At 28.0% G+C, this 18,517-nt stretch overlaps 1 protein-coding gene across 1 annotated transcript; it reads right to left on the reverse strand.

Moving 5' to 3' along the window:
* Positions 1–1,525: 1,525 nt before the first annotated feature.
* LOC132937480 (uncharacterized) lies at positions 1,526–17,120 on the reverse strand. Its single transcript, XM_061004303.1, has 8 exons — positions 17,031–17,120; positions 10,229–10,411; positions 6,924–7,126; positions 5,796–5,940; positions 4,887–5,020; positions 4,697–4,822; positions 1,891–1,956; positions 1,526–1,827 (listed from the first exon to the last, which is right to left on the reverse strand). The coding sequence occupies exons 1-8, from the start codon at positions 17,107–17,109 to the stop codon at positions 1,660–1,662; spliced, it is 1,104 nt and encodes a 367-aa protein (XP_060860286.1). The 5' UTR covers positions 17,110–17,120; the 3' UTR covers positions 1,526–1,659.
* Between the last annotated feature and the right edge of the window lie 1,397 nt (positions 17,121–18,517).

Genomic DNA, 18,517 nt, shown 5'->3' on the forward strand with positions numbered 1-18,517 from the left:
ATCATTAGCTTGTAGCTACATTGTATAAACCTATGTACGTATATACAAACAAACCACTATTTGAATAAAAAAAAATAAAATGACACCATAAAATGTCTCAATCAAATTCTGCATAAATTGTATACAAAATAAAAATATAATTTCGAAATAAGTATTTACTTTTTGAGATAATTTAGCTTCTTAGCGATCGTTTTTGGAACAATCGCAGTTTATATTACGTATAATATTATTATATATTATATTTTGGAAGCAATGCTTCAACATCACAGGTCATTAGTCTAGAGTAAAATTAAATACAAAAAAATAAAAAATTACAAATTGTATTAAGATTTAAAGATTACGAAAAAAGATTTTTACATTGTTAGACTTTGTTTATGAGATTAGTTTTCGTTAAAAAAGTAATTATTTTAATGATATTGTTTTCGTTGAGTGCTTCTTCTATGTTCGGAGGTATTGCTAAGTTGTTTCTTATGTCCCGGTACTTCGTGCAATCTAGGATGATGTGTTGAACTGAAAGGTCGGCGTGGCATTCGTCGCATGTGGGTGGAGGATTTTTGCTGATGAGGAAAGAGTGAGTGGCGAATGAGTGTTTGATTTGCATCTTGTGATTGTAACTTTCTGTCTTCTGTTGATGTAGTGGGATCCATTTCTTTGTATCTGTCTTTATTGTTTTAAGCAGATTGATGGGAGGAACGGTATCCAACTAATTTTGCCATTTAGAGTATATTTCGTGATTAATGGATGATTGGATGTCATTAGTCAGTAGGTCAGAGATTGTTGGATGGGGGATGATTCTGGTTGCAAGGTCAGCTGCCTTGTCTGCCATTTCGTTGTCGGTTATACCTATGTGGGATGGTACCCACATTAGTTCGATGTTTTTTGAGGTCAATTTTAATATTTGTTCGATATTTTGAGTGATTTTGTTTGAAGGTAGTGGGTGTTTTGAAGGGCTATTAGAGCACTGAGTGAGTCACTTAAAATTAGAATGTGGTTTGAGGTGATCATCTTGGCTAATATGGTTGTAAAGTTGTGATTTAGATCTTAACAGATGTGTGTATATTGAGTTTATTGATCAGATTGAAGAAATTGTCATGTATGGATGGTTTTAATTGAAAATGTTCTGTTTGTGGTTTGGTTCTTGAAGAAGTTATTGTATCCTATGTGGTTTCGAGTGATTTTCATTTTAATTCCGTAATTTAATATTTATTTTGTTCTGAGTAGATTAAGAGGAAGTTCTCCAGCATAGCATAGAATGCTGACGGGGCTGGTTCTTAAGGATCGTATGTTATAGTATATTACAAGATTATCAATAAAAAACAAACTTTTAGTAGATAATATATTAGTATATTTTTTGAATTTTGCTAATAAATAATAATAAACCTTATTTAAATAAGATGTATTTTATATAATATTATTGTTACCAATACTAAGGTCATAACTTAAAATTAATTTCTGGTGGTGATTTAAAAAAAAATTATTTTATGAAAATATAAAATTATTCTGGTCACAATATTTACCTGTTATTTTTTTTCTACTTTTTTAAAAAAAAATAGTGGGGTCTGTCATCGGTCATGTAAGTTTCCAGAAATACAATAATAAAAGTTTAACATGAAATTATCTTATGATTTGTTTGTGGATATTATCCAAAGCTTGTTGATGCTATTTTCTGATTAATAGATCACAAGGTTTCGAGGTAATACCATTAAAACCATCTAGAAGAGCGTAGAACGAAGCAAATGGTTTTTCACATTTACAGAGATTTGTAGGATCATTCATATCTATATTAGAAGTAAAGAATCCAACTCCGTTGTCTTTGGCAAATTTACCCTAAACATTTAAATTATTAAAAATAGATACAATAAATATTTGTATTTACCAAAAAAATATTACTTTTTCATTAAATGACTCCAGAGTATCTGAACAAAAAAGACATGTATCTGACGGATTTGTGCACATCTATAATTTTAAATAGTTATACAAAGTTAAATAATTTTCTATACAAATTGGTAAACATTTTTAGGTAATTCAGCTAGTTTTCTATTATATTAATTTTTCAAACTGATGTGCCATTATAATAAGACAAGATAATTCTTAAATATAATATTACAACACTCATCCCTATATTATTTCATACACTCATGTTTTTCCTTGTGGTATAAATAGACAAAACAGCAAATTTGTGTTCATAAGGTTTCAATTTTTTGTTGTTAGCTTAAACATTATAATGAATTGAACTAGTATCTAACTAGATAATAACATTATCTGTATTCATTCGTCACCTGTTGATTTTTACAATATTTTTATTTTTGAGCGTATTTTGAGTATTAGATTCTGAGCGAAGCGATGAATGTATTGATTTTACAATGATGTGTGTTTTTTTTTTTATTTTTGTGTGTGTCATCACCTTTTAGGACAGTAAAAGTGCTTGGATTTTCTTCAACAGTAACTTTTCTGATAGGAAAGTGAATCTAGTTGGTACATTGGGGTCAAAAGTAAAAATTTCCCAGTAGTTTTCAAAAGCGACGTGAAAAACAAAAGAAAAATTAAGGAAAAACGGGAATTTTTACGCAAAATCTGTTTTCGAGAAAATCGATTTTGGTTTTTGGTGTAACTCTAAAACAAATGACCGTAGGGACATGAAATTTTGACTGAATGTTTATATTAGCATTTTCTATACACCATAAAATTATTTTGACTCTTTTTGAGCTGTTTACGGACATTGTCAGTTTTCAATTTTTTTAGTTTTATTTTCTATAAATATCAATAAAATTTTATTTGTTGAGTAAAAAAGCGTGAAAATTTAATATAAGGCTCTTGATATATCGTTCTAATAGCAGTTGAAAAATATTAAAAATACATAGTTAAAATTTTTTTTTATAAGCATTTAAAGTTCAAATTTTCACAACATTTATCAAATTTATAATTTATTAATATTTTGTAGTTAAAAATTTATAAAATGTTTAACTTTTATGTTTAAGGATTTAAAATTTAAAACAAGGCTCCGCGTAAATAGGTTATATATAAATTACTTTATTCACAATAATATCATCAAATATCCTTGGTAATATCATAGGCTGACTGACTGTTTTCACTCAGAATCGTTTTTTTTTTTACAATGATATTATATCATTGAATTCAAATTTAACACCATCCATTACAGTGACCCACTTGTAACCTACTGTACAGCAGAGTGACATCCACTTATCCACCTTTTTTAAATTTTAATTATAAATATTTTACAAAGATAACTTACTCAAAAATGAAAATATCGTAAAATCTAACGAGAGAACAAAGATATTCTTAGTAGGGCTTTGCATCCGAATCATTTAATCGGGTTTTGGATTTTGGGTGCTGCATGTATTTAGTTGTTATAACATCCAAAGAAAAGATTTAAACAAACGTTTGGGTGTTAATAACCGTTATTATTCGAGTAAATATTGGTTAATGTGGGTGTTCAGTAGCTAATAGAACAACATCATTATTAGATTCTGAGTGGAGCAATGAATCATAAATTTATTGATTTTACAATAATGTGTGCATTTTTTTTTTGTCAGTCATCATTTAAAATAGTAAAACTGCATCAATTTTTTTCAGCAGTATCTTGTTCGATCGGAAAGTGAATCTTGTTGGTGTATTGAGAAGTTCAATTTTAAATTCCCAATAGTTTTCAAAGCACCGAGAAATACAAAAAAATATAAAGGAAAAACGGGAATTTTTACCTAAAATCATTTTTGATTTTGTTTTTTTGTGTAATTCTGAAACAAATTAACGTATATACAAGACATTTTCACTGGTTGTTTATATTAGAATTTTAGTTTTTTATTCTATAAATATCAATACAATTTTATGTGTTGGGTAAAAAAGCTTGAAAATTAAATAGAAGGCTCCTAATATTTTGTTTCAAAGACAGATGAAAAATATTAAAGTCCAGTCATAATTTTTTTATAAGCATTTAAAGGTCAAATATTGACAAAATACTAAAAATTCTGGAAATTTTGAGTTAGAAATTCATAACAATTTTTCTATTTAAATCTAAGATTTGAAAATGTAATACAAAATTTGTCATAAGTTTGTCTACTTTTATCAAAAAATAAAATGTTTACAAGCAATTCAAATCAAATTTTTATGACTGTTTGAAATTCATATTTTTCACACGCTTGGATATTCACTTGATTTCTCATGTGGCAATTTGTTGCAAATAATCTGGTTTTTATAATTATTTTTACTAGATATTTTTTTATATTTTAAATATTTTTACATGTACCAGATATTACGATAATAAATGATAATTATTATTACTCAAATAATGTAGCGAGTAGAAGCCAAGTAGCGTAAAAAAATATAGATTTTTACAAAGAAATATGCGATGTGGGAAATCATTTGAGGAAATTAAATTAGTTATTGAACATTTGAAAACGTGTTGGTTGTATATGTAAATTCGGCATCAGCCGAAACATTTCATTTAACAATGCGAGAAGAATGTTTACGAACATCTATGACAAGCCTACGAGTCTTTTGGGCTTAGACTGGGCTTCATAATATTTAGCATTGAAAACAATTGAAAGAGAGTCCAGTTATCCCCTCCCCTTCCCATAAAACATTAATTTACCCCACTACTTATGCGAAATAGCATATGATCATAGTAATAACTTGACTAATTATAAGTAATTTATTAGTTTATGTTAAATTTGTTTACCTTTTGAATAGTCAAATTACATCTAGTATTTGAATCATTGGGATCGGACGAAGGGTTCAATTTATATCTAAAATATGTTTTTTCTTTTGGAAAAGATGCCTGCGGTAAGATACATTTTAAATTTTCCTAGAAAAATAGAAGTGATTATATGATACAACTCTGTACTTTGTGTACAATAATGCTTCAATACCAATGTATAATTTGTACTTTTTGAAGTCATTGGAGCTATTCCAGTACTTATCAAGTCATTAGTGCATTCATTCAGAAACAGTAGAGAAATAACGAAGAAATCCGTTACAGGAGCTATCACCTTGATGTCCAACCCTTTTTTAAATATTTAAAATAAAAATTATATATTTTTTAATTTACATGTGAGTCATGAAACCGATATTTGTATATTATATTATATTATATTATACTATAGACTGCACTTTTTGTCGTTGGACCAAGACTAATTTGTTCATGATAATTGACATTTGAAAATGTCTTAAGAAAACAGTTGTATTACCAACTATTAATAATCAGCTCTTTTATATTGATGCATAAATGGTCATCAATTTTGGATCATCAAATTAGCAATGCTCTATGGCTTATCTAAAGTTTAGTGAATTAATTAATAGTTTTACGTAAAATAAGACTGGAATAAATATATAATTTTGTGTAAGAAAAGAGGTATCCTTATTAAAATGATTGAATTTTTTTGTGCTTCAACAGATTTCCGTTTTTTTTTTATTAAAACAAAAAAAAACCAGTTGATATTATGTATTGTTACTCATTGGTTAAATACTACTTATTATTCTAATTTTTTTAAAAATATTTTGTTGCGATGTAGTTATGCGTCATACTGTAAATAGTGTGCAGCTAATATAATATCATTATTGGAGGGTAGTATACTAGTAAAACTAGTAAAGCTGTGTCATCCTCAAATATGGCTATCATTTTATTCAAATACAATTTTATCGATATTTAAAGGAAAAGAAATCTATGGTTATAACGACAAAAGATACATCCTATATATAGTACATATATTTAAGACTTGAGTTTATACACACTTAACCTTTTATTTTTATAAATCATATTAATTAACATAGATACTCACAAGGTATCACTGGAGCGGTAAACTGATCCACTAGAAATGTTCCTGATACTTCGATACCAATTTCCAATTGAGGAAAAGACGTTTTCATCACCTCAAGATATTTTTTTAAATTTTCAGAATATCCTGGAAATTCTATGGCATATTTCTAACCAGAGAAAATTGTTAAAATAAATATTAGTTTAATTTTTTTTTATGGAATATTATAAGTTTTGATAGCTGAAAAGCGTTCTGTTCTCGGTCATTAAATTACAAATATATAGTTTATGAAAAAATTAAACAAAAAAATTTCAAAGTACTTTAATCCATTTAAAATGTTAAGTGTATAATTAATAATATTAAAAATTATAATGTTTATTAAGGGGATTCCATACCGTGATTTTCTGCTTTTGTCTAACACACGCGCGACATAGGATTTTTGACGGATTCTTTGCCAAACATATCAATTGATCTAATGAAGTGCTTCTCCAAAAATTTAAATACAAAAATGTTTAAATACTCTTTTTTAATATGACGTTTTCTGAAATTTGGGGGATAGTATCAAAAATGTAGGAAAATTGATTTCAAGTAGACTTGACGACGAATTCAAATCTGTTTTCAGAATTCTTATCGCTTCAATAGATCAATTGGAATGTCTGTCAAAAACATGTCTAAAATACTATGTCACGCGTGTGTTAGACAAAAACAGAAAATCACGGTATCGATTCCCCTTAATAAATGAGTAAGTTAATCTATCAATGGTAGATTATATTATAATTTATGAGTTATAAACGTATAGCCCGTCATGATATCAATAATCAATGAATATTGAATAATGATTTAAACACAATAGTGTAGGTACAATAAAATTAAGTTTATAATATATTTGAACAAAATAATTGATAAGTTCTATATATTTTCATAATATATTCTATCAAAGTTTGATTTAATATTATACAATTTATTTTATTCATGCTATGGAGATTCTGCGAGAATTGTAAAATTAATTTTGATTGTATAACAAAAAATAATTAAAATGTAACTATATAATATATATTTAGATACCTACATATCTCAGCTTGAATACCCTACAGTCAAAATTAGAACATATGCTTTTATTAATTAAAAAATTTAAAGTAAATATGTTGTTACGCCATTCTCGAAAGCTGTTAGAATAAGACCAGTGATTCCTGGATGTTCGTCCAAAAAGGCCTTTAAGCCTTTCATTTCATCTAATGAGTTGGTTCCTCCATTACAAGCTTCGCAAGCAAGCATTTGAGTCCATTCCGATTGAGTCATGTGGCCGTAGTATACATATGTAGGCCTCTTAGCCTTCAATATTTTGTCTAAATTGTCTATTTAAATTACAAAGTACATAAATACATGATAATATATTAAAATCTTTAATATCAAGTAGATAATATAATTGTGTTATTCTATTATCTAGACTTTAGAGTCTAATTGAATGACTATACATTAACTTGTTCAAGATTGGATTAACCATTAAGCAATATAATATTATAAATTATAATCCCGTACCTAATTAGGTCACTAACCTAAAAGGGGGACATCACATCAATTTTGGAATGAACTTAATTAATTATCTTAGATTCTGAGCGGTGTGATGAACCTAGTGGTTTTACAATGGTGATTATTTATTTTTATTTTTTATTCCGTATACAAAATTTCTACCAGAAAGAGTACTTCGATTTCATTATATATTTTTTGTCTATTAGAAAAGTGGATCAAAATGATACTTTAAAAAGGTCATTTTTCGATATTCTCAATAGTTATTTAATGTCACGGGAAAAAACCACTGACAAATTACGAAAAACTGCTAAAAACAGGATTTTTATTTCTAACGCTTTGTTTATCACCATAGAAACGAACAAAAATAATAATACTATAATATTAATTCAACTTACAGACTATAATATATAATAACAATATAATATATTCAGATTGATAAACTGTCTTCACTCAGAATCGATTTTCTTATATAATGATATTATATCATTGAATTCAAATTTAATACAATCCATTATACAGTGACCCACTTATGACATATTGTAGAACAGAATGGCCAAGGCTGGGCATTAACGAGTTAAAAGTTAAAATTAAGTTAAAACGTTATGTTAATTTACTAGTTACTTTTTTTGTTCAATATAACCTTTAACTTAATAAGTTACTTTTTTTCAAGATTAACGTGTTAAGTTTAAGTTAATTTTAGTTCAAAATTTTTTAAATTAAGTTAATTTTTGTCTGAAGAATAATGCAAATGTTTGAATGAGTTTTTACTTTGATGTATCATTTTAAACTTCTCCAGTAATTTTCTCGAGCGTAAAAAAAAACTATCTAATAAACCATATTATGTTTCTGGAATTTTTTATTTTTCAAATTAGCAAATTTTAACTTTACACTAGGTTAAGTTACTTCTTTTTTCAAAGTTGACTTTTAACTTAACGAGTTAACCAAAAAAAATACGAGTAACTTTTAACTTAACTTACCGAGTTAAAAAAAATCGTTAACTCGCCCAGCCTCGAGAATGACATCCAATAACCTTCTTTTGTTTTTAAATCTACGTTTATAAAAATATTTTATTAATTTATGATGTACAAAAGGTTTCTTACCATAACTACCATAACTATTAGGCTGTTTAGGCCATTACGCATGATAGCGTTTTTGAAAAAGTGGCATAAAATCGTATCTAAATCCAAAAATTTGTATCTAGTTTGCACACGGATCAGTGATTTATTTACTACGAATGCGCTAACGTGGACGGATCAAGGACTATGTGCTCTGTCGGAACGCGTTTCGGACTGAGCATGATAAAAGTGTGACTGCTATAGGAACGTATTCCATAACTGGTATAATATGTTACGTATCGTAATTTGTAACAACCAACCCTCTAAGTCCAACAATTTGAGTTTGTATTTCGCTTAACTCTACTGCTCTTGATCCGTTAGCCGTTCGTTCAAGGTAGGTAGGTAATAGTTTCACCGCTTATTGAAACAAATTTATTAGGTCCACCGTTTTCGACTAATTTTAGCCTAACTATAATATTTTTTTACTAGAAAATGTCTATGCTTCGACGATGGTATTATATTAATTATTGTAACATTGTTATTGACAGTAAATTACTTGCCAAACATATTTTATTTGATTAATTTTATTGTTACACAACTATTGGTAATTGTTATAATTCATAGGTACCTACTCTACCAATGTAAACGCATTTCTAGTATGACCGTGGCTACACGAGGGACCATGATGTACCTACATCAATGTACAAAATAATACGATTCTTGATTTTCCCAATGTCGATTATGCTTCTTCCGAATTGTTTTAACTTAAAAATGGGCTTATGGGCCCATTAGCCCATTCTTAAGGAAGAAAGTGTACCTACCACTGATCGCTCATTTTCACAGTCGAACAACGATGGAACAGAACTAGATATACGCCGATATTCTACGTACAATACATTTCGAAGAGATTATAAAAGACTGCAGTTACAAACGGTGAATAAAAAATGTCAAATCTAAATTAAATTAAAACTTGAAATGCAATTAATTCAGTTTTTTGTGTTGGCAATTGTTTATTCATCGGAATACATAATTTTTAAATCAGTACCTATTAAATTATTATTATTTCATTACATACATTAGGGCAATCACATTTTTCAGTACTCCTCAAAGTACTGTCTCATCCAGCCTTTAATCTTGTTTAAAACAGAATTGTTACATTATTGAGTTCTTTGTTTTCCAATCTCGACTTCATAATTGAAGGTCCCGGTGCAATAACCAAATATGTCCACATTTTTTTCAAAAATAACATTTAAATAAGAAATATTCAGAAAAAAAGTCTCTATCGATTGGTGCAGTAAATAGTGTTGAAATAAAATAATAAAAACTGATTTTTAAATATCTATTATGTGCAATTACCGCATATTATATATGTGATATGTCCGGATATATCTGTTAAAACATTATATATCCATTTTTTTTTTCATTGGGTGAATGAACCAAATACGTTTGGACATAACTGGTTTTTGCTCCCAACACTTCTATTCAAATTTTGATATTGGCATGATCATAAAATTTAAACATAGGGAATGGGTTTAATCAATGTATCTTATTGTTAAAAAATAATAACACCACGATTTTAATTTTTGGTTCATTTACCAATTTTTAGATAGATAGTTTTTTATGTTTAAAAAAATGTACGTTCTTGGATTTTGCACCGGGGTCTTCATATTATCTACATGCAAGTATACAACTACAGATTATATGAAAATAATTTCATGTAATCTTTGACACTACATTGTCTAATTTTCGTACAATCAGCCCCAAAAATTTAAGTTTAGTTATAATGTTTATACATTTTAAACGTCGTAACTATTCGACTTTAAATATTATATTATATATATATGTTAATTTTAGTAATATTAGTAATATTACCTATAACTCTTTTTGCATGTGTGCACGCGCAAGGATCACCATAAACATGATAGTTTAAATCCACGAAAACCCCATCGTAAATTATAGATGTGCAAGCGTCTGGTATGGATGAAATGTCGACTTCCAGTAAACCACATTCCGCATTCATAAAACCAGGATGATTGCAGGCTGCTATTCCAGGGCCTGAAAATAAACTCATATTTTATACCATATATTATGTAACGATTATCGTCATCGACATCGTACATTACTCCCTACGTTGAGCACGGCTAATATGCTGAGTGTTAGTAATGACAAATGTGTATATATATATGAAATATATATTATGCTGACGCGATGTTTAGCTCACATCGTGTAAATAACCGACCTGGACGCCTGGCGGGAGTCAGTTATGATAGAGTCTACGGTGAGGTAGTCGATAGAATATAGTCGGCGGTTGATAGTTGGATGGTCAAGAATGAAGAGTCATAGTCGGTGGTCGATAGAGGAACTTGAGGACTGACAACGACCTGAAGAGGACCTGCGGACGACCAGCTCAACCCACATTTGGACATCGGCACCCACGACACACCATGGTCCGATCGGTAGCCCGGAGTTATAATTTATAAGTATACTTTCAATGTTGTAACTTGTAGTAAATAATAATAATATATCAATAACAGATATATATATATTATATATATATACATTACGTTGAGTACTTGCTTCACATAAGGTAACCCTGATCCCTAGTAATTATATCACACACCGAGGTCGAGTCTCCGAGACCTCGTTAATATAAACAGAATGACACCGGAACGGGTAAGAGCCCAGGTGAAGAGGAGACGTTACAGTTGGTGGAGGCACCCGTCCCTGGAGTCCCGATTTTTTTTTGGAAATTATATTTTGTTTTTTCTCGAGAAAAATTTCGATTCTAAGGTACACCCCTTGTGTTGTGATATTATTGTTGGGTGTCATGTGAATCTTATGTGAAGTTATTGGCCTAATAATTCTTAACGGATGTCAAATTTTATATTAAACGAAATACTAATAATCAGATTGCTTAAGTAACAAAATTAAATATTTTATTTTTTAATGAACACTTTAATTCAGAAATAAATGCAACAGAATTGATCGGCATATTACGACAAATCGATGAGATTAATTTAGGAGATTTTTTTGACAATTCGAAATTTGGAAAGATACCTTTATCGACTAAGTTAGTTAAAAAATTTACGCTTTGCACATTATACGAGGTCGAATGTTTAAGTAAAGATGAATTCAATGCACTAACACCAGTAGAAAAAAAATTTGAATTCATAATATCACAGAAAACGGTATCGTGGATACTTTTGTTAGATAAATCTAAAGTAGTCGGTTTTTTAAAATTTTGTAACATACATTGTGAAGAATCGTCAACCCTCTTACACTTAAGGGAACTCGCGAAATCAGCAATAAAAACTTTTAGAGTTGGACTTCTTGATACCGAAGATAAAGATAATTATAACGATAGTACTGCAGATCTTACCTTTAATGAAAATAAGTTATCATTAGATTTCAATAATAGCCAGAAAAATCATTGTGAAAAAAATATTAGCGAACCAGACTCACAGGTAGAATTAGAAAATAAGGGTACCGATACGGTTGGACCTAAAGACGTGGCCCAACAGTTAGAAAATCTCTTAATAGACCAATCACTTTCACCAATTAAAAATACTGAGCAACCGAATAATTTAAAATTTGAATCTGTAGAGGTAAATCAAAATAATAAATTGGACGCTAGTTCAAAAATTGATAATATAGTTAAATCAAATACGAAAAATAAAATGGCAAGACCTCAACAATTTGTACCTAATATTTTCAACGGTTCGGGCGATGAATGCGTTTTAGAATTTTTCGAGTACTTTAACGTGGTAGCTACTGCTAATGAGTGGTCTCCGCAAATAAAACTAACTTATTTGCCATTATATTTAAAAAATTCCGCTTATAAATTATACAAGACATTAATAATTAATAACTTATATCCGACTTTTGATGAAATAGAACAAATATTTAAGGAAACATTTGCATCGCCGGCTAGGAATCGTATGTTAAGAAACAAATTACGAAATAAAAAATTAAAATCGACAGAAACAATATCGGAGTTCTTAGCAGATATTTTATACTTAATCAGTCAAACAAATTTCACCATTCCTGAGACCGAGAAAATTGATATAATATTAGAGGCACTTACACCAGAATATTATAACACCGTAACTATTATGAATAATGACACTTTAGACAACTTGGAAATTAATTTAAAGAAAATAGAAAATTCGAAGTTGATGCACACAGATTTTCAAAATATAAGTTCTGTAAATATTGACACTCTTAGGAAAGAAAATGAATTTTTAAAATCTAAATTAAATAATATTAACAATGGTAATAGAAATTTTAACCAGAAAAAGAAATTTAATAATAATATGCATGTGAATAGTCCTAGCCCATATTACAATCTTCAAAATAATCCAAACAATGCATTCAATAATAATATGTGCAATTACGCCCCATGCAATAATAACAATAATAGTTATAGTAATCAAAAACAGAATTTAAATAATTCATTTAATCCAAACAACAATTTTAGTAATCAAAACTATCACCCAAACAATACTTTTTATCCAAATAATAATTACAACACAAATAATGAAATTAGACCGAATCAATATATAGATCCTAATAAACACTTCCATCGAAAAAATACATATAACCCTCCAAATCATTTTAATAGTAATAATGGCTATACACAACCAAAGTGGAATTATAGGTATAAAAATAGGCCTAACCAAAAAAGTCAGCAATATTATAAAAATAATGTGTATAATAGTAATCAAGGTGCAAATTTTAACGAACAAAACGTAGGCCAAAATTATCAAAATCCATCGCATGCTACAAATGGTATCAGTCAAAATAATGTAGACGTAAATAACGTGATGAATCAGCACACTATCGGTCAGGTGCCTGATAATGATACACATAATTTGAATAAAACATATTTTCATAATAATCAAAAAAACTGGTTAGACTCCCTCTGTGCCAGCAAAAAAATTCTAACAATAACATTTCTAGTACAACATTGTTGGAAACAATAATAGCAAAAAAAATATAAAAATGACGAAACCTTATTTCCAATTCCAAAACAATTAAAAAACTTAAAAATTAACGATAAGCATATTGAAATTGATATTAATAAAAACACTGACATAGACGATTATAATACAGATAGTTTATTCAATGAAAAAAAAGTAGCAGTCATGAGTGACCATAATATTCATCACGAATTCGCAAGTAAAAATTCAGTAACTGTTGAACAGCAAAAAAATAATGACAATACGATACAAAAATGTATAACGACGTGTAATCCGACCTCGCTTCCGGCAGCATTCGAACCAGGTCAAAGACTTGAGGTAGTAGACAAAATTGAAAACATAGAACATAATTTTGTAATAGACACAGGGGCCACTCCGTCTATAATTAATGCTGACAATTTACCAGTAGGAATCACTCCAAAGGCAATCGATTGCGTAAAGCTAATTACGGCAAACGGTTCCGATTTAGAACTACTTGGTATTATTAATACAGTTGTTGTGTTCGAAAATATTAAATTCCCTATTAAATGCATGGTAGTTAGGAACTTAGTTGGACCTAGTTTAATAGGTACAAACTTTTTAGAATTATATCAAGCCAAAATAAATTTTGTTAATAATGTTCGCAATAGTTACAGTTGTTCTAGCATTGGTATCGATACCTAGAACGCAGACAGAATTTTTAACTACAAACACTTTAAACGATAAATTAAATATATGACACTTAAAACTTGCTGTGTTACCAGACTTTGTTTGGAAACAAATAAAAAATATAAAATTGTACGCTCAGTGAACTTAAGTTTGAATGAAGGACATTAGTTTACGGAAAAATCGGGTCATGAATAAAAATGGCTTATGTTAACTAAAATGTTCAAATGCACTCGATTTCAAAAAAATTTATATTCGAACTGCACTCGATCTGATCAATAACTTTATTTCAAAGCTTAACAAATGTAGAAAAAACCTACCTATATATATTTTTAAATTATTATTTTAAAATCGTAACTTTATAGTATCTATTTAAATTGTAAATATTTATTAATTAAAAAAAAACAATTCAATTTAGATTCTGAACGGATCGATAAATGTATTTTTTTACAATGATGTGTGTTTTTTTTGTGTCTGGGGTATCTTTTTAGGGCAGTAAAATTACATACATTTTAAACTTTGAGGGTGGTTTCAGATAAAAACTGAATCTAATTGATATTTTAAGAGTTTAAAATTAAAATATTCTTGATACAATGCAAAATTGCAAAGTAACTGGAACAAAATAAAAAATAAATTGTGGAAAAACGAGAATTTTTACGCAAAAATTGCAGTATTTGACTTAATCGTTTTTATTTTGTTTGGTATACCTAACTCAAAAACGATTAACTCTAGTCTAGTTACTTGAATTACTCAGCAAATATTTAAATGGAGTAAGAAATGGTATAATTTTCTAAATATTTTTGAGCAATTTATATTTAAAAAATGTATTTTTTAGTTTTAGGTTTTTAACCAAGTTTAGAACACATTTATCCCTTTTGTGTTCGTCCAGCGTCCTTCCAGCATCCGTCCGACTCCGTATTAGTTACCAGGACGTAATTACAATTTTTGATATTAAGTTATTTATTTATGAATTGTATGTGGAATTATTATTCGTTGCGTTGTATTAAAAAAGGTTTAGAAACCTGGGATTTAGCACGCTAGCAGAGTGAGCTTTCGAAACTAGTTTTTCTATAAATGTCAGTATAAAAATTTCCCAAGTCAAAAAGTTTTAACATTTAATACAAGATTCCTCATCAGCTGTTTTTATTGATAATTAGCTGTACCCCCACAGGCGTTAAAAAATTATTTTTTAGGTAAATATTTATGGAATATTAAATTTTTATAGCTAAGGATTAAAAGTTAAATTCAAGGTAGGTATGTTTTTTATAGATATTTTAAGTTAACATTTGGACGAAATAGTTTTAACGATCTTAGTTATTTTGTTGTAATTTAAAAATAAAATCGTGTGTACTTCCATGAAACTTTTAACGTATATTATTTTATATTTTATACACACAACGTAACTGCAATGTTTTCGGAAAAAAATTATCAACTTAACATAATACTATAATAAAAATATTAATTACTTTAATAGCAATTTAAATATATATCATAAAATATACGTCTTAATATTATATAGACTGATGGTCTATTTTGGAACAGAATCGTTTTTCGTTTGCAATGACTTATCAATTATCTTTGAATTAAAATTGAACAAATATAGGTACATTAAACTATTAAAGTGACTTTATCTTCAATGAAGAAGTTCACTCGTAATCTACCTACTGTACAACAGAGTACCTACTTTCTACCTTATTATACTATTGAGTATTGTTTATCAATTTTTAAAAATAAAAACATTTTTATACAATTATTTTTGAATAAAATTGAAAGTTAAAATTATATGTGATTACTAATTTATTTTTATAATAAAAACAATAAACTTAGAAATTACATACCTATACAAGTTGTTCTTTCGAGCGTCGATTGATATTGGATATTAAATAGGTTATAAGTAGATAATAATCAAAACGACTGAAATTCTATCATTATCCTTTTTACCATTTGTTCAATGCGCTAACCTATTACCGACAAATGGGCTGACATCTGGCTGTAGTGTATTGGTGTATACCTACGTTAGTGCGCTCTATGTCCTAAATTTACTATTTATGTTGAATGTAATAATATAACAACATAAGAAAATTAGTTGAGGATTTTAATAGGGGTATCACAATAATTAAGGCAGTCCAATTTTTTTTTATTGTCAGGCACCTATTTCTTTATCTTAGTAACTATATATATATTATGTAAGTACGAATGGGTTGAAGGGTTAAAAATCTAATGTATAAAAGAATCAAAAATTTGAAAAGTTGTAAAATATTATATATTATATACACATTACTTTTTAATTAACATTTTCAGTTTTTATTTCGAATTATCTATGATTTGTGAATAAATAATTGGGAAATGTAGCAAATAAAAAATTATTTGAAATACATAGTTACTGTTTTTTTTTTTTAACTAAGCATTAGATGTCAAATTTTGACTAAAATCTAAAAATCATGAAAATTTACAAATTATTTTGAAGTTAATAATTCATGATTTTCTTTTAACAACTATGATAAAAAGTTTGATACAAGATCTCTATCATAACATGTTTATACTAGAATTTTAAAAATGTAAAAGCGTTAAGCCATTTATTAAATTTTTTTTGAACGTTGCAAGTTTAAATATTAACGAAATAGGTAAGATAGTTGTATTAAGTATAAACAAGGTATAAACCATCAACGTAATAATTATATAATATTATATCCTCAATGTATTTCTGTTATAAGTCAAAATATATCGACTGTAGAAACTTTAAATATTCCACTATATAGGAAGTAGATACCTACTGAAATTATCATTTCCTATATACAATGAAATATTAAAATGCTTTTTAAAATTTTAAGTATAACCATCTTTTAAATTAATTAACAATTTAACAATTATATTAATATTTACAAACAAGTATAAAGTATATTTAAGTGAACCTAAAAACAAATTATAAAATCTTACATACAGAATACTAATGTATGTATACAACAGCATATTTACAAAAAAGTCAAATACGTTTGCAGACATTTAATTAATATTTTTTTTTTAATAAACTATTTAAACAGAAAGCTCACCTTTTTTAGCTTGTGATTGTGTTTGTACTGTTAAGATAAGAATATTACTAATTAAAAGTAAAGAATTGTAAAAGTTCATTTTTATTAATTGTGTATAATATTATAAAGATTTAAATTTTTATTCGCAGATACCGTCGGAGTTATTAATACTTATTTAAGTACCTACACCATAAAAAAGCTGTTTATAAATTATAATAAACTAATATGTATCATATATTCTGCTAGTAATGTGTTTTTAATAAATTAGTGTACATTTTATTGATTATATAATGTTTACATTAATGACATTAAAGTTATTTGCACAACAAATATCAAGCGTGCTTTTATACAGTTGCACACATAAATACATGTTGCATTACAAACATTTTTTGTATTTCAATTGAATGCTGACAGTTTACAAGCTTTATATTTAGTAATTGATAACTATAGAGAGAATATTTATGACTCAAAAAACAGTTTAAGCCTAAAATACACTGTATAATTATTTTTTTCAACCTCAAAGATATACCTACTAATGTAGTAATATAGGTTTGTATTCACCTACTATGCTGTGTTCGCAATTTACCATATGTAAGTTCACTATCTGTTAATATACTGTTCAAATAGGTAACCATAAGTGAGTCTTACTGGAAACTATTGAAGCACAAAAATACAGGCTAGTAAGAATATGGCCAATTGTGGGAGGAGTTAAACCTAATGGATCATCACCTTCCCCCCCGTGAGTACGACAATGCCATCATTAGCTTGTAGCTACATTGTATAAACCTATGTACGTATATACAAACAAACCACTATTTGAATAAAAAAAAATAAAATGACACCATAAAATGTCTCAATCAAATTCTGCATAAATTGTATACAAAATAAAAATATAATTTCGAAATAAGTATTTGCTTTTTGAGATAATTTAGCTTCTTAGCGATCGTTTTTGGAACAATCGCAGTTTATATTACGTATAATATTATTATATATTATATTTTGGAAGCAATGCTTCAACATCACAGGTCATTAGTCTAGAGTAAAATTAAATACAAAAAAATAAAAAATTACAAATTGTATTAAGATTTAAAGATTACGAAAAAAGATTTTTACATTGTTAGACTTTGTTTATGAGATTAGTTTTCGTTAAAAAAGTAATTATTTTAATGATATTGTTTTCGTTGAGTGCTTCTTCTATGTTCGGAGGTATTGCTAAGTTGTTTCTTATGTCCCGGTACTTCGTGCAATCTAGGATGATGTGTTGAACTGAAAGGTCGGCATGGCATTCGTCGCATGTGGGTGGAGGATTTTTGCTGATGAGGAAAGAGTGAGTGGCGAATGAGTGTTTGATTTGCATCTTGTGATTGTAACTTTCTGTCTTCTGTTGATGTAGTGGGATCCATTTCTTTGTATCTGTCTTTATTGTTTTAAGCAGATTGATGGGAGGAACGGTATCCAACTAATTTTGCCATTTAGAGTATATTTCGTGATTAATGGATGATTGGATG

Source organism: Metopolophium dirhodum, chromosome 1 (genome assembly GCF_019925205.1).
Source record: "Metopolophium dirhodum isolate CAU chromosome 1, ASM1992520v1, whole genome shotgun sequence".
In the NCBI taxonomy this organism is placed as follows: domain Eukaryota; kingdom Metazoa; phylum Arthropoda; class Insecta; order Hemiptera; family Aphididae; genus Metopolophium; species Metopolophium dirhodum.